This window comes from Seriola aureovittata, chromosome 2 (genome assembly GCF_021018895.1).
Source record: "Seriola aureovittata isolate HTS-2021-v1 ecotype China chromosome 2, ASM2101889v1, whole genome shotgun sequence".
NCBI classification, from domain to species: Eukaryota; Metazoa; Chordata; class Actinopteri; order Carangiformes; family Carangidae; genus Seriola; species Seriola aureovittata.
In genome coordinates, this window is record NC_079365.1 from 3,013,241 (window position 1) to 3,039,225 (window position 25,985).

Here is a 25,985-nt window from a genome sequence, read left to right on the forward strand (position 1 = left end):
GTTAATGATACCCGTGATAATGAGTTGTTTTTTTTGTTTTTTTTTTACCAGAATCCAAACATTTCTGGAAGCTATAATATCTTCTTTTCTTTTTTTTTCTTTTTTGTCTTTAGTTTAATCTTTTTGAACCAGCACCTGTGACAGTGCTTTTTGATGTGCATGCTTTACACCCCATAAAACTGTAGGTATAAACCCAAAATCTAAATGTTCTACTAAATAAGAAGAAAATCCAGGGAACTGACTAGCCTAATCTGTTATATTACTTATATTTAATGAAACATTCTTCTGTGACAGTAGACACATTTTTTATTTACTCTTATAAAGAGAGGAATCATAGTTTGCTGAGGGCACTGATAGGCACAGTCAAGGGCACAATACTCTAAAAATCACACTGCAATGCTATTGCTCCAAGGTATAGTGAAAGTCATTTTTAGTTAGTTTAGTTAATTTAGGTCTCTCGTTGGGTGACATTAAATTCATTTTAAACCCTTCCGTTACATCAAATGGGAAAACTACAAACGTGCTCATTGGTATAAAACTGTGAATCCACTTTGACCTCACCACAAATCAGGAAGCTGAAGCATCAAATCCAAAGATTCAAACTTGTCATACAGTTCACACCCAGCATTTCCAAACATCAGTTCCGCTAAACCTGACAGCTTCTCAAACCTACATGTTAAAGAGCTACAGTCACTGATTCGCATAGGTAACAAAAAAACAACAAAACAAACATTGTTCCTTGTTGTTTTTTGACTGTTTTGTGTTTGTTTTCTGTCTATTGCACGTTTGTTGTTCTTGCTAGTTATAGTTAGCTAACGCCGTGTGCGTGATTCGGTTGTATAGATCATAGAAAAACATCACACAGTTGCTCTTTTGACAACTACATTCACTGACACTAATTATATAATTTATTTTAGGTCTAGATAGCCACGCTGTTGTCTCTCAAGGTCAAAGCTTTGGCTTTAACTGAGTGAAATTAAAGCAAATGCAGAAAGAAGCGACAGTGAACTATCTTGCTTCCTTCTGCGTGCCTCTGTACGTGCCTATGCGTCATTACGTCACGTGCTCCACTCTCGCTCCCTCTCACTCCGGACAGATTCACAACCTCAGTCATGGCTCCGTGAAACGACACATGGCAGCTAACAGCCATGAACCAAAAACAACTCACCCAAAAACTGACGATGCTTAAATAGCAGCCTTATTTCGTTTCTTTCGAAATTACTCTAACTCCTGCAATATCCACAGCTACCGACCGGTTGTTAGTCACTGTCAGGGGCACAGGCGCACTGCAAACTACTACCGGTTTAATTTCCACTGATATTTCGCGTTTTTACAGTCAACTTTTAAGTTTCCGTCTTTTCTAACAAGCTCAACATGGGTGTTCAAGGTTTCCAAGAATACATTGAAAAGCATTGCCCCAGCGCCGTGGTGCCGGTGGAGCTCCAGAAGCTGGCTCGGGGAAGTATGGTTGGAGGTGGCAGGCAGAGACCCCCACAGGGTCCGCTGAGACTGCTGGTAGACGCCGAGAACTGCCTCCACCGGCTCTACGGAGGCTTCTACACCGACTGGGTCAGTGGAGGTCAGTGGAACCACATGCTGGGCTACCTGGCTGCCCTCTCTAAGGCCTGCTTCAACGGCAACATTGAGCTCCTGGTATGCTTCAATGGCGCCCTGGAGAAAGGCCGTCTTCACGAGTGGGTCAAACGGCAGGTGAATGAGAGGCAGACCGCCCAGCAGATCATCAGCCACGTCCAGAATAAGGGCACCCCTCCGCCCAAAGTCTGGTTCCTTCCTCCCGTGTGCATGGCCCACTGCATCCGACTGGCACTCCTCAGGTTCCGCGTCGAAGTGAGTGAAAACTCGGCCTGGCAATGCCTGTTGAGCAGAGCCACTGTGGACTACCGCCGGCAGACATTAGCAGGCTCTGTGGTTAGCCTGCTAGCCTGCCCACCATGTCATCAATGCTAACTTCTCCCATGACCAAAGCTATCTCCACACTCCGCCAAGTTAATCCGTGTGTCTCTCTGTCTTAGCAGTGGTGTCAGTGACCTGCTTTTTAATTAACTGAACTCATTCTGATTTTGTCACCTTACCTCAGAGTGTGAATGAATGTGATCAGCTCTGTGATGGGGCTTGGTCAGTTAATAAAAGGCCAGATGTTGCCATGTCCTAAAACAGCTGACATACTGAACTGAGGGTCCTAGACAGCCAGAAGGAGAAGCCAGTCACTCTGAAACATACACACAATGTTACTAGAAAGGATTTGATTTGTCCATTAACAGAAAGTTCACTAGCAACTATCTGGACAATTGATTAATCATGTATTTTTATAAAAGCAAAAATACCAGAATAAATGAATGCTTACAGTCTATTAAATGTGATATTGATGCTTCAGGTATTGGACTGTTCATCAGACAAAGCAAGACATCAACTTTTAGCTCTGACAAATTGTGATGGCCATTTTATAGACCAAAACCATTAATCAAAATTATTGACAATTGTTAGTTGCAGCAGTGAAATATGAAGTACAAATGTATAAATGTGTGCATTTGCAAAAACTTATAAATATTTCACTGTTGCAACTAACAATTATTGTCAATCATTTTTCCATTTCCTTGATTCACCTGAGAATATTAAGTAACTCAGTAAAACAGTAAAGATGCATCTCGTTTTACATGTAGTGTTTTTTTCTCTAGCATGCAGAATTGCAGAACTTTTATCACACATTTTAATTGGTTTACAGGGCAATAATTTGTTTCCATTTTTTGCATGCAAAAATCAGGAATGCTTTGACCTACTGTATTGGTACTGGAGTAAATACTGACCTTATTAAGGCTATTGGGAAGATGCCTGATCCACATTAAATACGGTTCATGTGTCAGTTTCATTTACATGTTGTGTTTCTGCTGCCAGTTAAACCTATTAGTTTAATTCAACCACCTTTATTAGCAGGTTGTTGACTTGTCATGTCACATATAAGATCATGATCAGCAAGTTCTCTGAAATGAGGCATCAGGAGAAATAAAGTTGGACTGGTGGATCACTGGTACAAATATGAACCAGATATTATCATGACAATGCAGTGGGCTATGTAATATGCTAAATTCTACTTAACTGGTGTCAGTGTCCACGTGATGATTCTGTTTAGACTCTGGATAACATTTTAAATGTGTAGCCTATTATTTGTGTCGTTTGTTTTGAGTAACCAATCAGCTGTGTAGGGCTTACACACTAAGAGCAGCTCCTTTAAATCTGCACATGGTTTATAATCTGGTGTCTACAGACTTTAGTTGAGTGTCTAATGCACCATGTCTGTGTAAGAGGTCTATTTTGAGGCTGTCCCATCTAAAGCCTAATTCTTGTCTTGGCCACTCCTCAGGTTGTCCAGAGCATCGAGGACCACCACCTGGAAGTGATAGCCTTATGCAGGGAGAATGGCTTCCATGGCCTGGTGGCCTACGACTCCGACTACGCTCTGTGCAACATCCCATACTACTTCAGTGCCCATGCCCTGAAACTGAGCCGCAACGGCAAAAGTCTCACCACCAGCCAGTACCTGATGCACGAAGTGGCACGGCAGCTTGATCTCAACCCAAATCGTTTTGTCATTTTTGCATCACTTTTAGGTTGGCATCACTCTACTGGACACAAATGGGACTGATGGTTCAGATGAGGCTGTCTAACACAACCACACTGTAATGTGTTTTACAGGAAATCACATACTGCCTGATGAAGACTTGGCTGCCTTTCACTGGAGCTTACTTGGTCCAGAGCATCCGTTAGCATCCTTGAAGGTAAACTGGTTTTTATTTTCTTACAACCACTGGGCTGTTAATCTACTGTAATGACAGGGAGTTATGAATCTTGTTCTTGAACGACTGAGGGATTGCAGCAGCGTTTCAGCATATACTTTACATGAATATTGTTGTTACAGGACAGTTCATTGTTCCTGCAGTGGAGTACTGGAGCCTGCTGTATTAAGTCATTTCTCAGAGATCACCACTGTCGTTCACTTTCTCAACATAAAGTAAAACATTGTTTTTATGGGGCACCTGATTGAATTTCTATACATAAGGAAAGTTGTTATAAATTAAAAAGTTTAAATATATGTGTAATGTCTTTAATGGCTCTGGAGGAGCTTTGTGAAGTCTACAAACATGGATGCAGACAGGGGATTTGGAGCAACAACTCTTGTTAAAGGCAGTCTACTGAGCCACTCTGGTTTTGCAGCTGCTCAGGAACTGCAGGGAAGAGGAGGAGTGCTTCCAATACACTGAGCCTCTCCTCCATTACAGCAAATAAACTACTGTCATTACATGTATCATTATTACTAAAGGAGGCAGAGGAATAACTAAACATAAGACACACTGAGCAGAGAGAGCAGGAGAGAGAGAAGTTGTCGGTAACTGCTAAAGAAACTAGCAGATCAGAATAACATGTAAACAACAGAAACACCAGCAACTGGAGATGAGACTATATGGTCACAGTTAGACATAAAGACCTGCCTCTTATAAAAGTCTGTTACGTTCTGGAGTTGAAGTAAATGAAGAATAAACTATTGTGGTTCCAGACGGAGGCTTTGCTCTGTGTGAGAGACGCAATAAGAAAGATAGTCCGTCTCTTCTAATTTTCTCTCTGATCATGTTTCAGTAAATACAGCTGAAGTCACAGCTCAGTCTATGTCTTTCATTTATTTGTTTGGTGATTTTGTCAGACAACGTAGCAGTTATAAAATCAGGATTTCACCAGAGGCGCTCCAGACATGTTTAAATTCAATGGTATTGGATTGGTACTGGTATTAGCTGATACACAAACTCAGGTACGGTATCGGGAAGGAAAAATGGTATTGGAACATCTCTACCTTCATCCTTAATTTATTGAACTTAAGTACAAATTTTAGGTCTTTCTTGTGAATTCGTACTGAACTATGAACACAATGACCAATACTTTTAATGATTTCATTTCACAATTCAATGCGCTAAGTCTTAAAAAAAAAAAAGAAATTATGAGTTTGTGGGAAGAAATAGCTCCTGTATCCATTTCAGAAAACCTAACAAACATAAAACAAAGTCATAGTGTTCTATACTATTCCTTGTGTGGACAATGACAATCTTAACTTTAAAAAAAAACATATCGTACTATTTTCTGATGTCAAGAAATGTGGTAATGAATTCATGCCACCATTGCTCGATATATAGCTGTTCTCTGTATTAAACCAGTTCTACATGGTGGCAACAGGAAATGACCCTCTGATGCCTGTCGAGTAAAATGATGATGTCTATCTGTATATGATAATTGCAGTTCATGGAGCTTTCTGGAATGGGAGACTGAATTTGCCACTGAATTAACCAGATATGTAGATGAGAAGACTGTGAGCTTATCCACCAGTTGCCACCCAGCTAGATGAGCTAGATGAGCTAGATGAGCTAGATGTAGTGGTTTGGCTGAATCTGAAAGGCCAGTACAGCTGACAGAAATAAGATACTGGGTCGGTGAATGGTTGAATCAAACAGTTGCAGGACAACGGTGCCAGACAGTTTCAGGGCACAGCGTCTAAATGTTTCAGCTGTTAGTTTTGAAATGACTAACTGTGATTAAACAGAGAGCCATCTGGTTCACATGTGCAGACCCACACGTTATATTCCACCGCTGAATGACACTCGCCTGAACACTGACACTGACTACTAAATGTCTTGGTTGGTTTCTAATGATGTCTATTTAGTCCTGTCTTTGTTCCTCCCAGTGTCACCAAATCAGTTTTTTAAAACAGGGAAAGTAAAAAATACAATTGAGCCAATCATTATGTCAAAATGATCAGGTTTTATATTCTTATGCTAACGTTAATAACATTGATTTGAGTACGAAGTAACCAAAAGACTGTTAGACGTCCACACTACTAGGTTTTGTTTTTAAAACACATTTCGAGCACCGAAAACTCTTGTGTTGTATCTGGACGGGTGAAAACAGAGACCTTTGAAAAACAATGACACCCACGGTCGCTCCCTGATTGGGTCTCATCAGTCTCGACTACCAGTGGTGAAAACAACATGATAATGAATTACAAGCGTTACTGACCTTGTAGTCTTTGCTAGCAGCTGTTGTTCAGTTTAATTCTGTATTTTAATGCTACACCTGTCTTTGCTGTTCCTCGTTCAGAGGATTTTCTGCAACTAACCAACCGCAGAGTGGACAATTTACTTCCTGTTTACAGAATAAAACCGCTGTTTTAAAATGAAAACATAGTAGTGTGGACTACAAATATTGTTATCTCAAACTGCACTATAATTCATGTTAATACTTAAAAATGCTGCCATGAAAATTTGTTCAAACTAGTGCAAGTGTTGAAGCTATAAAAGCTCATATTCCAAGTCTCTCTGCTCTGTAGAATCTGTGTGGTTCTGCAGCTGCTGTCACTGGGACAGTTGTTTACCCATTAATCTGTCTTTGAGGGCAAGAGCTGAGGCAATTAATTTATTGTTTATTCTGTCTTTCAACCAACCACACAGCAGGTGTAGCTTTAACTGGGAGACTCAGAAATATCTGCAAAAGTAAGAAGAAATGTGGCAACAGCACTTAAAGACACATTGAAGTAAAAAATCATTTTACTAGTTATAATTCGGTTTGGTTCATGTTGTTATACACCAAACATATATCAAAACAATCACTTTTTGAATCTTACAAAGCAAAATGTCTGGAGGACCAGGAATGTCAAAGGAAAAGTAATAAAGCATTTCTTTAACTTCATATTTTAACAGGCATTAAAAATAGGAACTAAAAAAAATAATTTATAAATGAACAGTTAATCCTTCAATACATACTTAAGATTTAAAAATGGGTTTACAAAAACAGCATAGAACAATAAACCATTTATAAATACATTTATTTATTCATGAATAAACAATAGAATTTGAAAAACTGAAAAAAGTGAGCTCAGCAGTCTGTCAGTCTGATCTGTGTGCAGAATTTAAACAGGAATTTGAGATGGAAAGTGTTGTGTGAAAACCAGCACAGGCTGTTTGTAATCTCAGGTTGAACAACACCAGAATCCCAGATCTTACTGGAGGATATGAAGGTCAGGATAGAAAGCAGTGATCACAATTCCTACTGTTAGTGAAATATTCCCTAAAATATGATTGGCTGACCTGTCGTGACCTCAGTGAATTGTCGTTCCTCAGGTGCGTGCCCACCAGCTTGTGCTCCCACCCTGCGATGTTGTAATCAAGGCTGCTGCCGACTATGTCCGCGAGATCCCAGACATCAGCGACCTGGAGGCCATCGCCAAGGACATCTTCAAGCATTCACAGGTAGGAAAAAGTATCAAGATGGCGAAGAACTGGCATGTCACTGTTGTCTGCAGGAGAGATGATGGACGTGACGCAAGTTGTTTTCATCACATACACAGAATGAATCCACGGCCAGACTTAATGGTGTTCATCAGGTTTGTAAATGTAAATGCAGCATCACACCAGCTGCAGCTGAACAGACTGACTGTCAGAGCCGCATATTGTTTTCTGTGTTGTCCGTCCACCCATCCCATTCTCGTGGGCATGATATCGCAGTATTGCCTTGAGGGAATTTCTTCAAATTTGGCAGAAACATTCACTCGGACTCAAGGATGAACTGATTAGATTTTGGCGGTCAAAGGTGAAGGTCAGTGTGACCTCACAAAACGCGGGGTTGACGTAGTGAATGCGATACCTCGAGAACACATAGTGTCATAATTGTAGTTTTTACATGCTGTTTATTTGTAACTAAAGTTTTTCTCCTTCACTCACTTTGGTGGCAACATCGAATATAGTATATAGTTGCAGTCTCACATGCATTGTGGGAAGTGAAAAATATTTTACCACAGACTGAAACATAGGTCACAAATGAGTTCTGAGCTCTGAGATGAGGAAAAAAGCTGATCATGTGGCCTAATAACACTGTTGTAAAATCACGTATTATAGTCACGTATTATACCAGCGTCACCGTCTCCTCTTCTCATTTGAATTTTATAACCAACTGGAACATCTGTAGTCCTAAAAATGACAAGCAAATGACCAACCAGTACATGCAAACAGTGCACACTGCAATAGAACGAATAAAATAAATTACCATCAGCTGACGTCAGCTGAACAGAGGAGGATATGTATTTGAACATTTGAATCATTGTTTGACAGATAATTATCAAGCCACCACAAAGAAAAGTCAAATAGTAAATAAAGGTTTCATAATAATTAACCTGCTCCCTGCTTGTGTACAGTGAATGATAACCCAATGTTTTTTTCTTTCAGTCGTGCACTGATGACAAAGTCGTACGCTTCAAGAAGGCAGTGGAGTACTACTCGTTGGCCAGCAAACCCCCTTACTTTCCTCCACAGTTAGGTGGGTTTCTGTTTGTCTGATCATACTGTGGGCTTTCATCTGCAGCTCTGACATGTGTAGATGGACTGGACAGTCTCCATTGATCGTCCTGGTACATGTAGCAGATGATTGTTGGAGATAAAGACAGATTTATAGCTGGTGGCTGAGGAGTGTCACATGCTCCAGTATTTTTCAGTAAAGCTCAGAGACTGCTAAACGCTCATACAAACTCTTTGTACCACGGTCCGGCTTAAGATAGTCAAGAACTAAACTGCTTTGTGCAAAACACGAATTTAGTCTCAGTCTATCTAAAGTCTGACTATTTGTCCTGTCTAAGCCGCAGTCAGAGTCTGTCTTTGTAGAACTGGACCCTGATCCAGCCTCTTCAGTGCGTATGCTGAAGCTTTTTGTGTCTGTTTCACAGTCAGACCAAAACACATGGGAGTGCCTGCTGCAGTGCCATCTCCAAAAATGCTCAACATTCCACTGGTGCCGCTGCCTGTAAAACCTGGGGTAAGACGTCAGAGTCACTGAATGAACAGTGAAGCACTGCAGGCAGCTCAGCGTCATGAGAACGATGTGTTAATGTTTCTCCCGTCTGTCCTCAGGTCCAGCACTCGTACCCAGACCCTCTGGTGGAGCGCAGCTTGGCTCTGGACACGGCGGACAAAGGCGTCCCAGAGCAGAACAGCTTCGGCAACATTCCTAATGAAGGGAAGCACACACCGCTGTATGAGAGGTCCTCTCCCATCAACCTGGGCCCGGCCGGCAGCCCCAACCACACAGAGGCTGCTTTCTTCAACGCCTCCTCCACTTCCTCCTCCTCGGAGAACGAAGAGAGCTCAGGCTCGACTGCCAAGTGAGTTCAATACAAGCAGCTCTCTCTGTTACTGTCTTTATTCGTGGAGAAGAGGATTTGTGGTAAAATGCAGTGGCACATGGTGATCACACTACAGGGTTGTTTCCTAGACACTGATGACAAGAAGGCCAGGTCAAAACTTAGTATCTGGCTGCACAGTGTATGGTCAGTATGGGAAATTGAAAATTGAGATGAAACTGCGACCAGTTTCACACTAACTCACAGTAAAAATGCCAGACGTATTACCATTAAATTTTAATTATCACTATAACCGTTTATTACCATGGTTAATTACTGTTGTTAATTTAACTCATGTTAGGTTCTGTAAGGCATCAACCAGCAACAGTCTCCCAGACGCATGCACGTCAAGCGGCGTGCTTTTGTATTTTTCTGCTTCCTAAAACCTTTTTTCCACCAAAATGAGTGGGTATGAACGGGTTTTTTAAAAACACAGATAAACCTGCTAAAAAGGCAATTGACTCCTTTTCCACTGCCAAACAAGTTCGCCTTTCTGTTCGGACTGAGGACACACAACGAGCAATGTCATCACATGCACTTACAGAGCGCACACACAGACGGAGAGAGAGTGAGCCGCTAGCCGCTGTGCGGACTGGTAGAACGGATCCGTTGCGTCTCGCAGCCTGGTCGGAGCTCCTGTCAGTGTCGGAGCCTCCGTGTGAGGCATTGTGTTCCTGGAGTAAGATGAAAGCTTTTTGGACCTCACTGTGTGTCTCCTGATATAGACCCCTCCCCTCTTGCCCTTGATATAAAGACCAGCCTGCAGACCGTTCACATACGTTTTGCTCGAACCTCGTCACATCCTCCGTCAGTATTGTTAAGTGGTTGTAACGTTTACTTAAATCATTTCTCCTTTACTAGAAGCAACAGTCTCCATCTGCTTCACTGTTCGCTCTAACCTGTTAACATGGACGCCCGAATAAAAACCAAGATGTTCCGCAGCTGATTTTGATTGTAAAGTGAATATCTTTGAGTTCTTGACCATTAATCGGGCAAAACAAGGAATTTGATAAAACCATGTTTGACATTGTTCACTATTTTCTGCGATTTTGTCAAACAAATGATCAATCAAGAAAATAATTTAATCACGGCTAATTAACAATGAAGATAATTGTTGTTCTTGAAGCAGTACCCGCTCACTTCTTTGTAGGAGACTTTCTCTTCAGTTCACTGCTTGTTGTGTTTTGTTGTGTCAAAAACCAGCCTGGTACAGCAACTTAAGTCCAGCAATAAATACTGGATCAAATGAAACTTGCTCTTAAAGACTGTCAAAAGGCTGTTGCATGTTTCTGCAAACAAATGACACTGACCATTATTTTCCTGTATGTACAGGCCACCCTCATTTTCAGTTATGGTACACTGCCAACCAGAATCTTTTCACTGTGTCTTTTAGTCATGTTAATGACCATAAAGGAGGATGGGAGAAGAATGGACACACTTCTCACTCTGAAAACACATCAGAGGGACAACTGGGAGACCAAAAAAAAGTGAGTCCAACATCAGGAATACCACACGTTGGACCTGATGATAAATCTCACCAGGTGACTAAAGCAGAGACAGTTGAGAAAGGAGATGCCGCACCTTTAATCATTTCCTGTAGCTGTGTCACGTGGGTTTGTCCACCTCCCCGCCCCTTTAGGAGACCAGCAGCAGGTCTGAGTCTGTTCACTCCAATGTGAGAAGTGAACGTGATCACACATTATGATTCTTTAGCCTCATAGTCACTGAAATAAATACTGGATAATTTTTCACAAGCCTCAGATCTTCAGAACATTCTGACATTAAAATGACATTTTTCAGACAGATCAGGAGAAAATGAACTTTATTCAGACGGGTCTCTGTCTCAGGAACAAACTCTCAAGAGATCTCACAACTCAGATCTCTTCTCTCTGTCGGCTCTGGTTCCTGCTGCAGAAGAACTGCTGTGGCTTTCCAACTGCATTTCTGTAATAATGTTATTATTGCTATTATTATTGAACAGTTTTTGGAGGGAAAACGGAGAGTATCAGACTGATATGATCTTTGATTTGTGTTGATCAGATATTAAACTAGCAGATAAAAACAATCAGCAAAATCAGGTGTAAATTCAAACCGTATCTAGTGTTGTATTGTTGTTATGTTTCGACATGAACAAGCAATTGTGACCACACCCTCTTCGGAGACAGGAAGCGTACACCATTTCTTACCATTGGCGCTGCTTGTAATGCGCCATCTTTGATGTTTCGTCTGTCCTCAGGCTGACCTCTGTGTGACCTCTGCTGTGAGCCCAGGGTTGCAGGCTGCAGGTCTCCACAGCCTGAATGCCGAGATTCCCTCCCTGCTCTCCATGCCAACCAGAAACCACATGGACATAACCATCCCACCTCTCCCCGCCGTGGCTCCCGAGGTCCTGCGGGTGGCCGAGCACAGACACAAGAAAGGCCTCATGTACCCTTACATCTACCATGTTCTCACAAAGGTCAGGGGGTCTGGGTCATCTACTGTCATTCTGATGTTTGGGTTGAGGCTCCTTGTAGCTTTGATTTCTTTGCTAAAAATTTGTTCTCATGAAAATATAGCAATTCCACACACACACACACACACACACACACACACACACACACACACACACACACACACACACACACACACACACACACACACACACACACCATTGTGTCATTGTGTGGCATTTAGGTAACAGTGTGTCTTTGCAGGGAGAGATTAAACTATCTGTCACCATTGAAGATGAAGGTAACAAAGACCTGCCTACAGCAGTGCAGCTGTTTCGGCCTATCCGTCAGTATGTTTACGGAGTGCTCTTCAGTCTGGCAGAGGCCAGGAAGAAGGCTGAGAGACTCGCCATGAGGAAGAACTGCCTCCCTGAATGTGAGTCCTGACAGTGAATTCAGAAGGTGTTCACACACCTTCCCTTTTCACACACTTTACTGTGTCGTTGATGTAACTGCAAATGGATAAAATGCACATTTAATAATCTGTAATGACAAAGTGGAATGACAAACTTCAAAAAGTGGTTTCTTTGCAAATGTATTAGAAATCAAAAACCTCAATCTCTCATTTGCAAAAGCATTCAGACCCAAGTATTAATCGGATCCTATCGGCAGTGATCTAAACACAACACCCGGGTTAACACACTGATTTTACCCCTTTTCCTGCTGTAACGTCTTTCAGAGCACAGACACTGTAAACACACCTGTCACCTTTCCAGCATGGTGCTGTTACACCAGAAACACCACAGCTACACCTTCCTCTGAGTGAGTTGCTGCCCTGAAATGAGATTTAAAAACACACAATCACAGATCGAAGCGTCTCACACGGTGGCTCTGACACTTTTACAGGAGCTCCAACCTGAAGATGAGACATGACAGATTTGTTTTACCAGTCTGCATGGCGGCTAGCAGCTCACTCTCTCTCCACTGCGTCTGTGTGTATGTGCTCTGTAAGTGGTTGTGATGACATCGCTTCTTGCAGTTGTGTGAGTCCTCAGTCCAAACAGAGAGACAAGAGTGACATCATAATGTTAAGCAAAAACACTCCTGGTCATCATTCAATATTGTAGCTTAGGAATGAGAGACTGTGACCATATTTCCTGCACCTTTGCTGGTTGGTGGAGGAAAAATTTTCACTTTGTAGTTATGGATCATTGAGTGTAGAGTTTTGGGCATTTTTATCCACTTAAACTTAAACCTACAGTAGAGGTTGTGAAAAGTGAAGAAAAACTTGCTGAATACTGTCTGAAGTCACTGTGCACCGACACAGGTTTATCTGCTGTAAAATGAAATCTGCCGATATATATTAGCTTTGGCCAATTTATCAGTCCAGGTCTGCCTCTACTTCTTCTGCCCTGCAGGAGAGTCACTGCTGAGCTCTCATCTCCCTCTGCGATAGGATCGATTGTATTTAGACCTTGGTAAATTTTAAGTGTGATACCCAGGAGTGATTCTGAAAACACTTGATAAATACCAACTCTGATATCATTAATTCCTCTTTCTCTCCCCCAGACACACACGTCATGGTCAAAGAGTGGGCCGCCTACAAAGGCAAGTCTCCCCACACCCCAGAGCTGGTGGAGGCTCTGCCCTTCAGGGAGTGGACCTGTCCCAACCTGAAGAAGCTGTGGTTGGGGAAGGCCGTGGAGGACAAGAACCGCAGGATGAGGGCGTTCCTGGCCTGCTTGCGCTCTGACACTCCCGCAATGCTCAACCCTGCCAACATCCCCACACCCCTCTTGGTGCTCTGTTGTGTGCTACGGTGAGTAGGCTGCTGAAATCCAGGACAAACTGTGGCTTTACACACAGATACAGTATGTAGATATCACTGTATAGGTGAGAAGAGAGTGCAGTGTGACATAAATTGAAAGGCAGTGAGGATTCATGAAGATAGTGCTGATCAGTTCCTGGTTTTTGTAACTCTGTTAACCCTCTGTGTTTTGCTTCAGGTTTATGTTACATTGGCCAGGAGTAAGAATTTTGCGTCGTAACGAACTTGACGCTTTCCTAGCCCAAGCACTTTCTCCCAAACTTTATGAGCCTGACCAGCTGCAGGAACTAAAGGTGATTTTGTAGTGTTTGTTATGTGAGGAGTGTCCGAGAAAGACACACAGTCATGAATGACTGGCTGTCAATTGCTCACATGCTTTGTATCAAAGCCACAGACTGACGAGAGAATTGGCTCCCTTTGGATTTCATGTTGTTTTGTTTCTCTCGGTGCTCCTCATGTTCTGCAGACACAGAAACATGCTGGTGTAAAACCCTGTTTTGTACAAGCATGTTCCTGAGGCCATAGCTTTGCACTGAAAGATGTATCTGTAGAGCTTTGAGGCGTTTTCTCATGTCATGTGTGGATGGTTTATCAACTCCATGTCTCACACAAGTTGTAAAGAAGCTGCAGCTCTGCCCTCATTTGGCCTTGTGAATGTAAACCATCCACACGAGCTGTGCACTTTGGTCCTTGTGGTCTGTCTGTGTGTAGCTCTGTCAGCTCTCTGCTGTGTCAGAAAATGTAGGTTGTGTCTGCTGGCTTTTTGTTTTGGCTGGATTAGGTCATCCATTGCTGGATTCTGGCAGCTGGGAGTGAATGGGCTGCTTACGCTTGCTGTGTGCTTTGCTTCGCACCTCATTAATCTGAATGCTCTGGGGGGCTGTTACAGGAACATGTTGTCATTTATTTCTCATTCGGACATGTATAAAAGTGTGGATGTTTCTCTTCCGCAGATCGACAACCTGGACCCTCGAGGAGTCCAGCTGGCCGCTCTGTTCATGAGTGGAGTGGATATGGCTCTGTTTGCCAACGACGCGTGTGGACAGCCTATTCCCTGGGAGCACTGCTGTCCATGGATGTACTTTGATGGCAAACTGCTCCAGAGTAAACTCATCAGGGCCAACAGGGAGAAAGCCCAGCTCATTGACCTCTGTGATGGTCAGGTAGCTTGATCCACACCAAACACAAGTCAGCAAAACACGGTGCAACTAAAGGCCACAGTGTGACTCACACTAGTCCAACCGCAGTTTTTTTTATTTGGAAAAGCATACATTCCACAATCACACAATCATTTTAAATAGTATCAGTATATTACTGCAAGGGAATCACATTGCTTACATATATAACAGAACACTATGCGGTATGTTTGTCTGGCTCTTCCGCTGGTTTTCTTTTATAACAATAAGTTTAATTATTTACAATTGAACATGGAAAGCTTTTACCTGAGATATTACCGGGAGTTGAGGGGGAAAAGAAATAATAAAGAGGGAGCTGTTAGATGCAGTAAAATAAAACAAGTTACATTCTGGCAAATCAACTAAAATCTGACCTTATAGGTTTAATGTAATGTAAGGTAATCTCAGTCCACCTGGTCCAGATCAGGTCAAATTTTTCTTTTTGGACCTTGAGGCAAAATGACAGCCTTTCCATAATATAGATTTTTTTTTTTATTATTCCTATCCATTCATTATCAGTGGGCAGCTGTGGTTTTAGCCAATTTCCTTGTGACATCCTTTTTACTTGCTGCCAGAAGTAATCCTATCAGTTCCGTCCAACCACATTTAAAGCAAAAACTGTTTATACTGACTTGTTCTGAATGGACTATTCAGAACAAGTCTACATCCATCAAAGCCTGGTCCTCTCTGCCCCCTGTTGCCGTCTTTGTTGTCAAGATGAATCTTACAAATGGAAATAACGGCGCGCACTTTCAGACTGTTGCTCCTCAGAGGCATTCATGGTGTTTGCACAGAAGTGATGTGAAGAATAAACGAACCGGAGATATTAACATCTGTCTCAGGTGATCACAGGTGCTCAGCTCTCAGTTCAGGTGTGAACGCACCCAAGACGCATTGAAGATGCATTTGAGATCCGATCACTCAGACCACATTCAGAGGTGGTCTGGACTCTGGACCACATGTGGTCACATTCTTTTAGCAGTGTGAACGTGAATGCATCCTGGTCCACATTGAAGGACCAGCTACTCTATTGACATCGTCTGACACAGTATGATTAGTCCCAACACAGTTTATAATGAACCCAAAATATATTAGTAATTCAAATGGATCAAACCTGATTTCACTGTGGAGCTGTGAGCAGAGCATTGATTTACTCAACCCCTCTGTGCCCTGCTCTCCCTCTCTCTCTCTCTCTCTCTCTCTCTCTCTCTCTCTCTCTCTCTCTCACTCACACACACACAAGTACAAACCGTTTGTCAGATTGGCTAAAAGAAAGCATACCTGTTGCATATATAACAGGAAGTGAGATGCTATTACAAGTGGTCACTCAAGATGCATTTTAAAGCAGGTGTGAACAGGGCCAAAGTTTAATCCCCTCTGCACATCTGGCCAGTTGCTGCATAAAGTGGTTGTCAGATTGTCTGTTTTCCAACGCACAGTTTCAGTTGCTATAGAAACCATCTGACCAGCACTTAGTTTGAAGGTCGTAACATGTCAGTCTTAACAATGTTCAGATCAGCTCAGATTCAATTTGCACAAAAAGCTGTTTAACAGTATTAACAGCCTGTTGAGCCTGATTTTATTCAAATGCTCCAACATGCAGCTGTCAGTGATTTACATTTGCATATGACATGATTTCATGTAGATTGACAGAACATAAATCAACACATATTTTAAAAAACTGTTTAAATCAGTTTGGGGATTTTCTGCTCTTTGTTTTGTAGCGTTACGAATGAAATATCTTTTTGTCCTGGACTGTGGTCTGTTCCAAGTTGCTGTCTTTGGCTGAGACCTTGTGATTTTTACTCTATTTTTTATACATATATATTAAAATTTAGCAATAGGCAATGAATTCAATCAATGATTAAAATGTTCATTAGTTGAAACAGTAATTTACATGAGCAGTCACAGCTGTAGTGTGCTACAGGATGATATCGATCACTGTTGAAAACGGTTCATTTAACACGGGAATCTGAGATCTAAGGTCCTCCAGATGTGGTCCACATTGTTTTTTCATATCCAGATTAGTCAGATACATGTTAATACAAATTGGAAATGAGGTATTTATCAAATATCAAAGTAATGGTTTAAGTATCACTAGGTAAATAACAGTTTCACTCAATAATAAGTTGATCAAACAACTTTGTGCTGTTATTGTGCTGAAACACTCACCTGCAGAGGAAGCACAGCAGCTTGGGCTCACGTACCAGTCTGTTAAAACGCTTGTTCCATATTTATAGAAACATTGTAGCTACAGATTTGAGAGTCTGAAAACTTCACTGACTCAACTGGAAATATTTTTTTAAATAATTCAAATCAATATTAGAAAAAGTGAATTCCATTCATTTTCCCACTTGCATCAAATAAGCAGGAGTGGTAGTAAGAAATAAATCACCACAGTCAGTTGTGCAGTTATTCTTTCTCAGAACAGGTGAAAACAGTTTCTTAAAGCTGCAAAATATTCTAGTCACTATAAGTGGATGAGTTGATGATCAGTGGAGGAGACTTATTGCACCGGTCTGGACTGGTCCTGCGCTACATCCCCGTATGTTTCCTGAGTGAGCCGGCTGAGTCTTGGAGTTTCCTCATTGACCGTTGCTCTTCCAAAATGAATTGGCACAAACAGTTTCTAATATGGCATCAGGGGCATTTACAGGCAATGTTCCCAACTTAGCACCTTTGTCATTAAATGAACCAACTTTAGTCTTGTGACTTTATGGACAAACCTTAGCTATTTTCCGTAGAGGAGAGTCGCCCCATTGCCCCGCGAGCGCAGGGTTGAGCTTTCCCTCCACAGACACCCCCTCTATGCTGATCACACGGCTGCTGATGTCAATGAGCTTCTAACTTTCTCTCTGAGTGATCATTTTACATGTGAATCCAGCTGGAATCGCAGCACAGTATTTGTCTTTAACTGATGTGTTTGGTGATGTTGTCAGATGACATCGTGGTTATAAAATCAGGATTTTAGCAGCAGCTTGGAAATGGCTTTGAATTAACTTCTGGTTAAAATATAGTCTTAATGAGCCACGTTTCAGTCACTGTTTCAAACTTGTTCTGTTGTCATGACAACAGAAACAGAGAAACATGTAAATGAGAACGGCTTTATTGGAAATGCAGCTGTATATGTGTATACCACTGTATATGTGAGCAGAGAGAGGAGAACAGACAAAGAGCTGAGAGCAGCTGACACTAGGCAGGATGCAGACTGCCTGTACAGCCATATACTCCCTCACAGTACACCGATCAATGCAGGCTTTACAAACCTAGTCTTGTTTTAAAAAATGACCAAACACAAACGGCAGTGTATTACGCCGCAGCCGTAGGAACTGCACTGAACGGCAAGAGGCAGTGCTGTGCAACTCTTTTGTCAGCTGCTCTGACAGTCTCTGCTCAGTCTCTGCTCTGCTGCTCCAACTGTCCAGCAGCAGAGACACTAGCATGTCTGTACTGAGCTCCGACCGAGGCGCCAACTTTGATCTCTGACTGTGTGGAAATCTTATGTTTTCACATAAAGACATTAAAAGGGATAGTTGAGGTTATTAGACGTGGGGTTGTGTGAGGTGGTCATGCATAGTCAGTGTGTTACCTGCAGTAGATTCAGATCAGCCAGTGAACAGAGGCAGCAGGGAACACCGACACAGAGGCAGAGTGATGTGCTGCTGTGGGCGGGGCCAGCGGAAAAAACATGTTTTAGACACTTTTAAAAGACGCCCATGGAAACAATCCAATATCTGTTTGAATGTACGCTTCATGTAGAGTATTTTCAGTGTGTTATCTTCCTCTTAAAACAAAGTAAAGTTTAGGTTTTGATTCACTCAGCTGACCTGTGGTGTAATACAGTGCGTAGGAATATGGTAATTCACCAGTTGAGAAAAATGTAGTACCAATGGAAATTGCTGTTTTTAGATCTCCTTTGACGAGAAGATAAACTACATAAAATACTCTACATGAAGCGTACATTCAAACAGATATTGGATTGTTTCCATGGGCGTCTTTTAAAAGTGTCTAAAACATGTTTTTTCCGCTGGCCCCGCCCACAGCAGCACATCACTCTGCCTCTGTGTCGGTGTTCCCTGCTGCCTCTGTTCACTGGCTGATCTGAATCTACTGCAGGTAACACACTGACTATGCATGACCACCTCACACAACCCCACGTCTAACAACCTCAACTATCCCTTTAAAACATGAGTCTTTAGGTAAAACATGAGCCACGTTCAGGAGCGTGGTGTGGGGCAGCTGAACTGACACTACATGTGCAAGGTGCGATGAACCAACGAACCATAAGAACCTGACCAATAAAATACCGAAGACAACCCCCCCCCACCCCACCCCACCCCACGAGTCGATGCATCGGTCACTCCGACAGTCCTGACTGGGGGACCCTGTCCTCTTAAAATGAAGCACTGCAGCCTGAACGCATTTGTCCTAACTTTAAGTCTATTAAATTTTGGTAGGGACTCTGGTGATGATGTAAATGTTAATTGTAGAAATGGTTTTGATGAATTTTTCTGTCATCAGTCTGAACTGGTTGCCAAGGTGGAGAAGATGCGTCAGAGTATCTTGGAAGGTCTCAGCTTCAGTCGTCCACCTCATCCTCCTCCATTCCCCCCACCGCTGCCTCCACCCCCTCACGGGATGCCTTTCTACACCCCCACCAGTTCCTTCTACCCCCCACCCCCGATGATGCCTCCTCAGGGGAGAGGTCGGGGAATGCCTGGTGAGTACAACCACAAATGCTAGCAGGCCAATTAGTTCTGTATTTGGTCATTGAATTAGTTTGTCTTAAAGTTATTTCATACATTAGCTGGTCTCCATTCCTCCTTAAACGTTCCTCCTTAAACCAAACCGTGTCCAAATCATTATTACAGCTTTTCTATCTGTGTTTTATCCTAGATTTATCCTAGAATACTGAGGGAATGAGGGAAAAAAATGACTCAATGATTTTAGCGTAAGGCTGCCTGCAACATAACAATATGTGAAACAAGTGAAGGGGTCTGAATACTTTCTGAATGCACTCCAGATGCACATGCACAGATTAACATCATTTGCTTTTCCTTTTTCTAAGGAGGACTTCCAGGGATCTCGTCACAGGGCGGGAAGCTGGAGATCGCTGGCACTGTGGTGGGTCAGTGGGCTGGAACTCGACGCAGGAGAGGAAGAGGAGGTTTCCCCATCCAGGTGGTGTCTGTTGGTGGACCAACTAGAGGGTGAGAACAGAAAGTTAAGATGTCATGTGTGTTTTATCATCAGTTGTACCTATTATTATTATTATTATTATTATTATTATTATTTCTTTGTAAACCCTGGGGATTATTTTTCCTCTGTAGTCGTCTGAGAGGAGTGATTTCCACACCTGTCATACGGACCTTTGGTCGAGGAGGCAGGTACCACCCCCGAGCCTTCCAGAGTCAGGGAGCATACCTGGTAAGTCAGTGATGAATCAGTACTTACAGTTACAGTTAAATACACACAGGCTGGGAGTGTCAATTTTCCCTGTGCTTCCATGTTAATGAGTCTACCTCAGTGTCTGTTCCACATTAAAATAGTGCAGCAGCTTCACGTTTATTGACCTCAGTCTGTTAAAGGACAGGTTCACAAATTCTCCAGTCTGTTTTAAAACAATAGTCAGGTGCTCATATGAACTTTACAGCAGGTTTTTCTGGCTGTAATCGATCCTCCTGGTCATAGTGGCTGTTGAGAGAACCCTTCCTATTACATTTGCAGTGGAAGTGATGGGGGATGAAGTCTACAGTCCTCATTCTGTGCCAGAATGTGCTCCAAACTGAAGCTAATTTAAGGCTTCAGCTGTCCCTGTCAGACAAATCAAGTGGCTGTCTTCCAGACTCAAAGTCTTTTTCGTATGAAATTTCCTCTTTTTGTTACCGTGCTTCCACTGCAGCTCAGCAAGGAAACACAAAGTAGTGAAGAATTTAATTCTAAAATGACAGAAGTGGACTCTCTGTGGACTTTGTCCCCCACTTCCACCAAAATGAGCAGGTATAAGCAGGTTTTTTAAACGCAGGTAAACCTGATTGACTCCTTTTCCACTGCCAGTCGAGTTTGCCTTTCGGTTTAGACTGAGGACAGACACAACTGCAAGAAGTGACGTCATCACATGCACTTACATAGCACGCACACGGACACAGTGAAAAGAGAGTGAGCTGCTAGCCGCCGTCTCATCCCAGGCTGTTGCTCTTGTAGAAGTGTCAGAGCCTCCATGTGAGACACTTCAATCGGTGATTGTGTTTTTAGAACTTATCTCAGGGCTGCAGCTCCCTCTCAGAGGAAGGTGTAGCTGCAGTGTTTCTGGTTTAACAGCAGCGTGCTGGACAGGTGACAGGTGTGTTCACAGTGTCTGTGCTCTGAAAGATGTCACAGCAGAAAATTAGCAAGTTCACCTGGGTGTTGTGTTTACATCAATGCTGCTCAGAGCCAGAGCCGATAAATCCTCCTTCAGTCTGTGAGAGCAAAATTACTCAAATTTTTAAAGTGTGAAATTGAGGCCAGATGTGTGGGTTGTTGACCTTTTTTTCTGTGCCACTGTTAGAAATAGCACTTTGTATGGCAGCTTGTCAGTCAATGCATTTTTTTGTGGTTAGAAATATTGCCCCTTTTCTTGGTATGTTATCTTAATGAGTGTAAGTGCACAATTCACTTTTACATAAAATTCACAAACTCAGTCTTGCCGACTAACAACACGGCGTAAGCCCAAAGTCAATGTTGTCACATGAAGGTAAAGACTGCAGCAGCACAAGGTAAATGAGATAAACACAGTCTTGTTACATTGCACTGGAAATATATCAGTTGTTATCAGTTATCAGTAATTATGCTTTATACACAAATAAAATCTATTTCATAAACCAGGAAACATCCTGAAGAGGTGATTTTAGATTTTTGAACTGTGATTCTTCTCATGTCATGATCAGACTCTAGAGGTGTTTTAAAACCGCAGTAATCTTCAGAGCAGCACTACTTCCTTACATTTTCAGTCTTCATTCATGACTGCTGCATGGAAATATGAATATCCAGCAAAATGCTTGACATTTAGCATGGAAGTCCCAACTGAAGATCATGTCATTCTATACGTGTGGACTGTCTGATATCATAAAACAAGCAGGAAAAATGTCCAGATAAAACTGATAGTGAACTAATAGTGTATGGAGGGATTTCCCCTGAGAAGCAAGGCGGGCATCACTTAGATAGAAAGCCTTTATCGTCATTGCATTTAAAATACAACTCTCACAGTGGGTCTTAATTAAGGACTCAATGGCAAAACAAATGTAAAGATTCCTTACTGATGCAGCCAGTTGGTAATAGTAGTATTAGAGCCACACTGAGGAAAAAAAAATCTGAAATTTCAAGAATAAAGTCATAATATTAGGAGAATAAAGTTTATATTATTATATCGTATTATAACATACATATAATGAGTTTTTCTCATGTAATATTACAAGAATTAAAAATGTAAAATTTTGAGAGAAAAAGTTTTTTTTTAGGAATATTACAATCAACCAGTGAAACAGGATAAAGGACAGTCAGTGGCAGCCTGAGCTGCTTCTGGAGCCTAATGTAAAGAATGTGAATGTATATTTCTGGTTCTGTGTGTACATATAGTTTTAGTCATGAATCTACACAGAGTTTTATGGGTCCAGTCCTCATTTTATTCATAGATCAGTCTAATGTTCAAAAATAAAGACTGACTCCTTTCCAACCAAAAACATTAGACACCTTACCCCCAGACTAACTCAGGCCTAAGACCAATGTTACCATGGTAACAATCAGTGACACCTGCGCTGACCAGTAGCATCCCACAATAAAAAAAACAGAAAACATGGCTCATAATTTGCAGTTTGCTAACATTGTTATAAAGAGAACAAAGAGAAAGATTTTTTTAAGGACCACAGCCATTTTTTTTTTCCAAATCAGATTTTATTTTATTTTTTTCCCTTTTCATTCACTGTAACTGTTGAATTCTTCCTAAAGAGAAACATTTTTTTCTGAGGGTAAATGGAGCTGAGCGGTTGAATGCTGTTCCTCTGTTGGCCATTTTTTTATTTTGAAAAAAGTCTTAACTTACCCAGAATTCATTGTACCACAGTCTGATTTAAGATAGTCCAGAACTAATGTGCTTTGTGCAACGGATGAATTGAGACATCTATCTGAAGTCTGACTCTTAGGGTTGTGCCGATGGACGATGATATTGGTGATCAATGACCATCAAAACGATTGCTGATTGCTCATTCCTTTGCAAATGTCAAGACGATATCTGACTTGTTTTCCCATTAATGTAGTAACTGGCCCCTGGATTATTACATGATCCTGACAGTCACTGTTAATGTAGCAGTCTTTGGCAATAATTTAACATCCGTTACATCTTTGTCTGTCCCTTGTAGCCGAGTAAGCCTGCTCACAAGCCTGCTCATACACCTGCTCATACACCTGCTCATACACCTGCACATGAAGCAGCAAAGGAGAAAAAGAAGCCCACGCCAGAGGAGAAGAGATCCTCCCCTGCACCTTGTGACGGCTCCACCACAGAGAACGGTATGGAGGACAAAGAGCAAGACCAGCTGAATGGCGATAAAGAGGAATGCAGGGCTCTCATCCAACCTGAAAGTGCCTTTAGCAGTGACTCCAAGACGTGCAATACTAATCCTCATTTAAATGCACTAAATGAAGACAGCGACTGCCATAGAGATGAAGGTCTGGAGGCCGCTGTCTTAAAAAAAGAAGTGTAAAACTATTTTTCTAGAGAGGGTGAAGGATGAAAGATGGAGCAGGGTTAGGAAAACCTGGAAATTTAGAAAGCCTACAGTCAATGTACATTGTTCCTCTCAAAGAACAGAGATGAAATTCGGATCCCTCTCAGTAAACACACAAATATATGACACATTGCTTGTTAAGGGAGTCCCCTGGTGACAGCCCCTCATCACCAAGGTTTCTACATGCTTATGAGAATGACACTTTTCCTTTTCATTAGAATATTAAAGCTTTAACAAGCTTTGTTTTGGGAATATTTTAGGTTGATACTCTTCCAGTACTTGGCACCATGTATTTGCCATAGTATGGTTATCAGTTTTGTGTTGTCATGGTAATTGCTTGATGAAAAACCAAATGTATAAACAGTAAAGGTAAAAGTAAAAATGCAACATGTCCGCCTTTGGCCATCACGTTCGGTTTGGTTCATATTTAAGCCACTCGGTCCATTAGTTGAGATGATCTCCGTGCGGTTTCAGTCATATCGCTGTAACATTTCAAGAAACGGCTCTAAAATCAGACGCCAAAGATCTTTGTCAAATTCTGATACTCGGCTTAATTTCTTCAAACGTAGAGCTGTAGTATTATTGCTTCAACAAAAACCTTCTGCATGGTTTACAGTTTACGAGGTGTGTAGTTATTATGCATGTTGTCCTTTTTCTTCCATCTTTTCAAGTACTGTGCCCATTTTCAAATTAATGATATGGCTAATATCAGTGATAGCCCATAAATGATGTTAACTGTTAGTAACAGATTTGTTCTGACCTTGAATTTTTTTGTGATATTGACCTCTGTTGCATTTAATTTAAAAAAACAAAAAAACAAACAAGAAGTTATCTAGCTACTTTGAAATAGTGTATTCATACTATATTGTTCTCTGTTGCTGTTTTCTGCATTAGTCAAATATCTGAAGAAAAAAAATCACATTAAAGCTTTTGATCAAATCACCCCTTTTGTAGCTAAAGGCAACATGCTTGACCCTCTTGGCCATCAGCCAGTAATCAATTGAGATTTACTTTAGTGTTGTTTTTACACTCACACTACTTCTACACCAGAATCATCATTTAACATTTCCACTTAATTCTCCTGAAGCTTTTCATCTTTCATTAGTGATCAGAGAAATGGTGTACTGTATTCCCCCAAGCCCCCCCGCAAGAGCTAAATAGGTTACCTTCTTTGTAAGTTGATCAGAGTTTCTTCCTAACTCATAGATTGTAAAAGAATGAACTGCTGTTGGGTTTGAGTGTATGTTGATGGATTGTGGAATGATATATTTGAAGGGAACTTAGCTACAATGCTTAATAAAACTATATTCTTTTAGTACAAGCTGATGTTTGTTTATTATTTATCCCTCATCATACTGAAGACATCGATAATTGACCTTTTGTCCTGCATATTAAATTCATGCATTCTTTTTAAACGCCAGTAGAGAGAACAACTCTGCTCAAATGTTAACAACCTCTGAACACCAACAAACACCAATTAAGAGAGAAAAGCTGTAATAATACTCTAAGTCCAACATGCACTACTCATGATTTATAACCGATAATTTAGTAAAGTACATTTTTTCAGAGTGATGACATTTTTTACAAACAATCCAAACTACTAAATATTTCTAGAGCTTTCAACCAATTTAGTGTAAATGTAAATTGTAAATCAGTTGTCACTGATTTATTGGAAAATATGCTATGGATAAAATCATAAAAGCCACTCAGATGGCTTATTAACAACTCCATCTCCATGACAACTGAGTAAAATCTACCTGCTGATGAAGACCATAGTGTATGTAACATAAAACCAATGCAAATCAAATGACTTTTTATTAAGGGAAAAATAACCTACAATCCTAAGAGTGAATGTAATTGTAGGTAAAAGTAATAGTATCTACTGGAGGCTCTGATTTCTTCAATTAATACATTGAAAACACTGTCAAACATTTTATGGTATTCTTGTGCCGCTGCAAATGAATGAAGTCTTTCTGAAGGATTTGTTAAATCTATAGATTTAATAAGCGTGATAGTGCATATTAAAGGCCAAAGCATGTTTGTAAAAATGATTTAAAACACCAAAATGTTAGATTTTATTTATTAATTTAACCATATATTACTATAAAAAATATAAATTCAGTAACATTTGTCTCCCCACATCATGATTTAAGGTTTCAAAGCCTTCATCACACTGCCAGGTATGTTCTAAAAGTAGATAATACTAAATCCAATCGACTTTTTTGGGTGATTACAAACAGTTAAATTTTTTAATATTTAGTCGAAAATCAGCCACAGAATCAGCCTGTTAAAAACAGGTATAATATATGTGTAATAGCAGAAAGTGTAAATCTTCAAATGTCCCAAAAAATTTTTTTTCAAATGTTTACCATATCGTATTTCATTTTTACATCAAATTAACCAAATGTATTTTTAAAATATGACGTGCTACGGTTCAAGCCTAATAAGAATGTATGTATATGAAATGTATAAAGAATTACATCTTGAAAGTGATATTTTAGTTTAATTTTAATTATCAATTTAAAATCACTTTCAAGATGTAATTCTTATATATTTTTACTT

General features: G+C 41.1%; 1 protein-coding gene across 1 annotated transcript; it reads left to right on the forward strand.

Annotated features, from left to right (window-relative positions):
• The first annotated feature begins 1,037 nt into the window (after positions 1-1,037).
• On the forward strand, positions 1,038-24,744 carry LOC130184089 (constitutive coactivator of PPAR-gamma-like protein 1 homolog). The gene is made up of 17 exons (XM_056399872.1): positions 1,038-1,848; positions 3,380-3,626; positions 3,712-3,794; positions 7,176-7,304; positions 8,277-8,367; positions 8,771-8,859; positions 8,955-9,205; positions 10,617-10,710; positions 11,460-11,681; positions 11,920-12,091; positions 13,225-13,474; positions 13,662-13,776; positions 14,437-14,646; positions 19,180-19,378; positions 19,727-19,868; positions 19,989-20,085; positions 23,055-24,744. The coding sequence occupies exons 1-17, from the start codon at positions 1,375-1,377 to the stop codon at positions 23,397-23,399; spliced, it is 3,210 nt and encodes a 1,069-aa protein (XP_056255847.1). The 5' UTR covers positions 1,038-1,374; the 3' UTR covers positions 23,400-24,744.
• Positions 24,745-25,985: the final 1,241 nt, after the last annotated feature.

Coding starts and splice junctions, on each gene's coding strand:
- LOC130184089 (XM_056399872.1), top strand. CDS start 1,375: ATGGGTGTTCAAGGTTTCCAAGAATACATTGAAAAGCATTGCCCCAGC. Junction 7,305..8,276: donor ACATCTTCAAGCATTCACAG/GTAGGAAAAAGT, acceptor TTTTTCTTTCAG/TCGTGCACTGATGACAAAGT. Junction 9,206..10,616: donor AGCTCAGGCTCGACTGCCAA/GTGAGTTCAATA, acceptor TGTGTCTTTTAG/TCATGTTAATGACCATAAAG.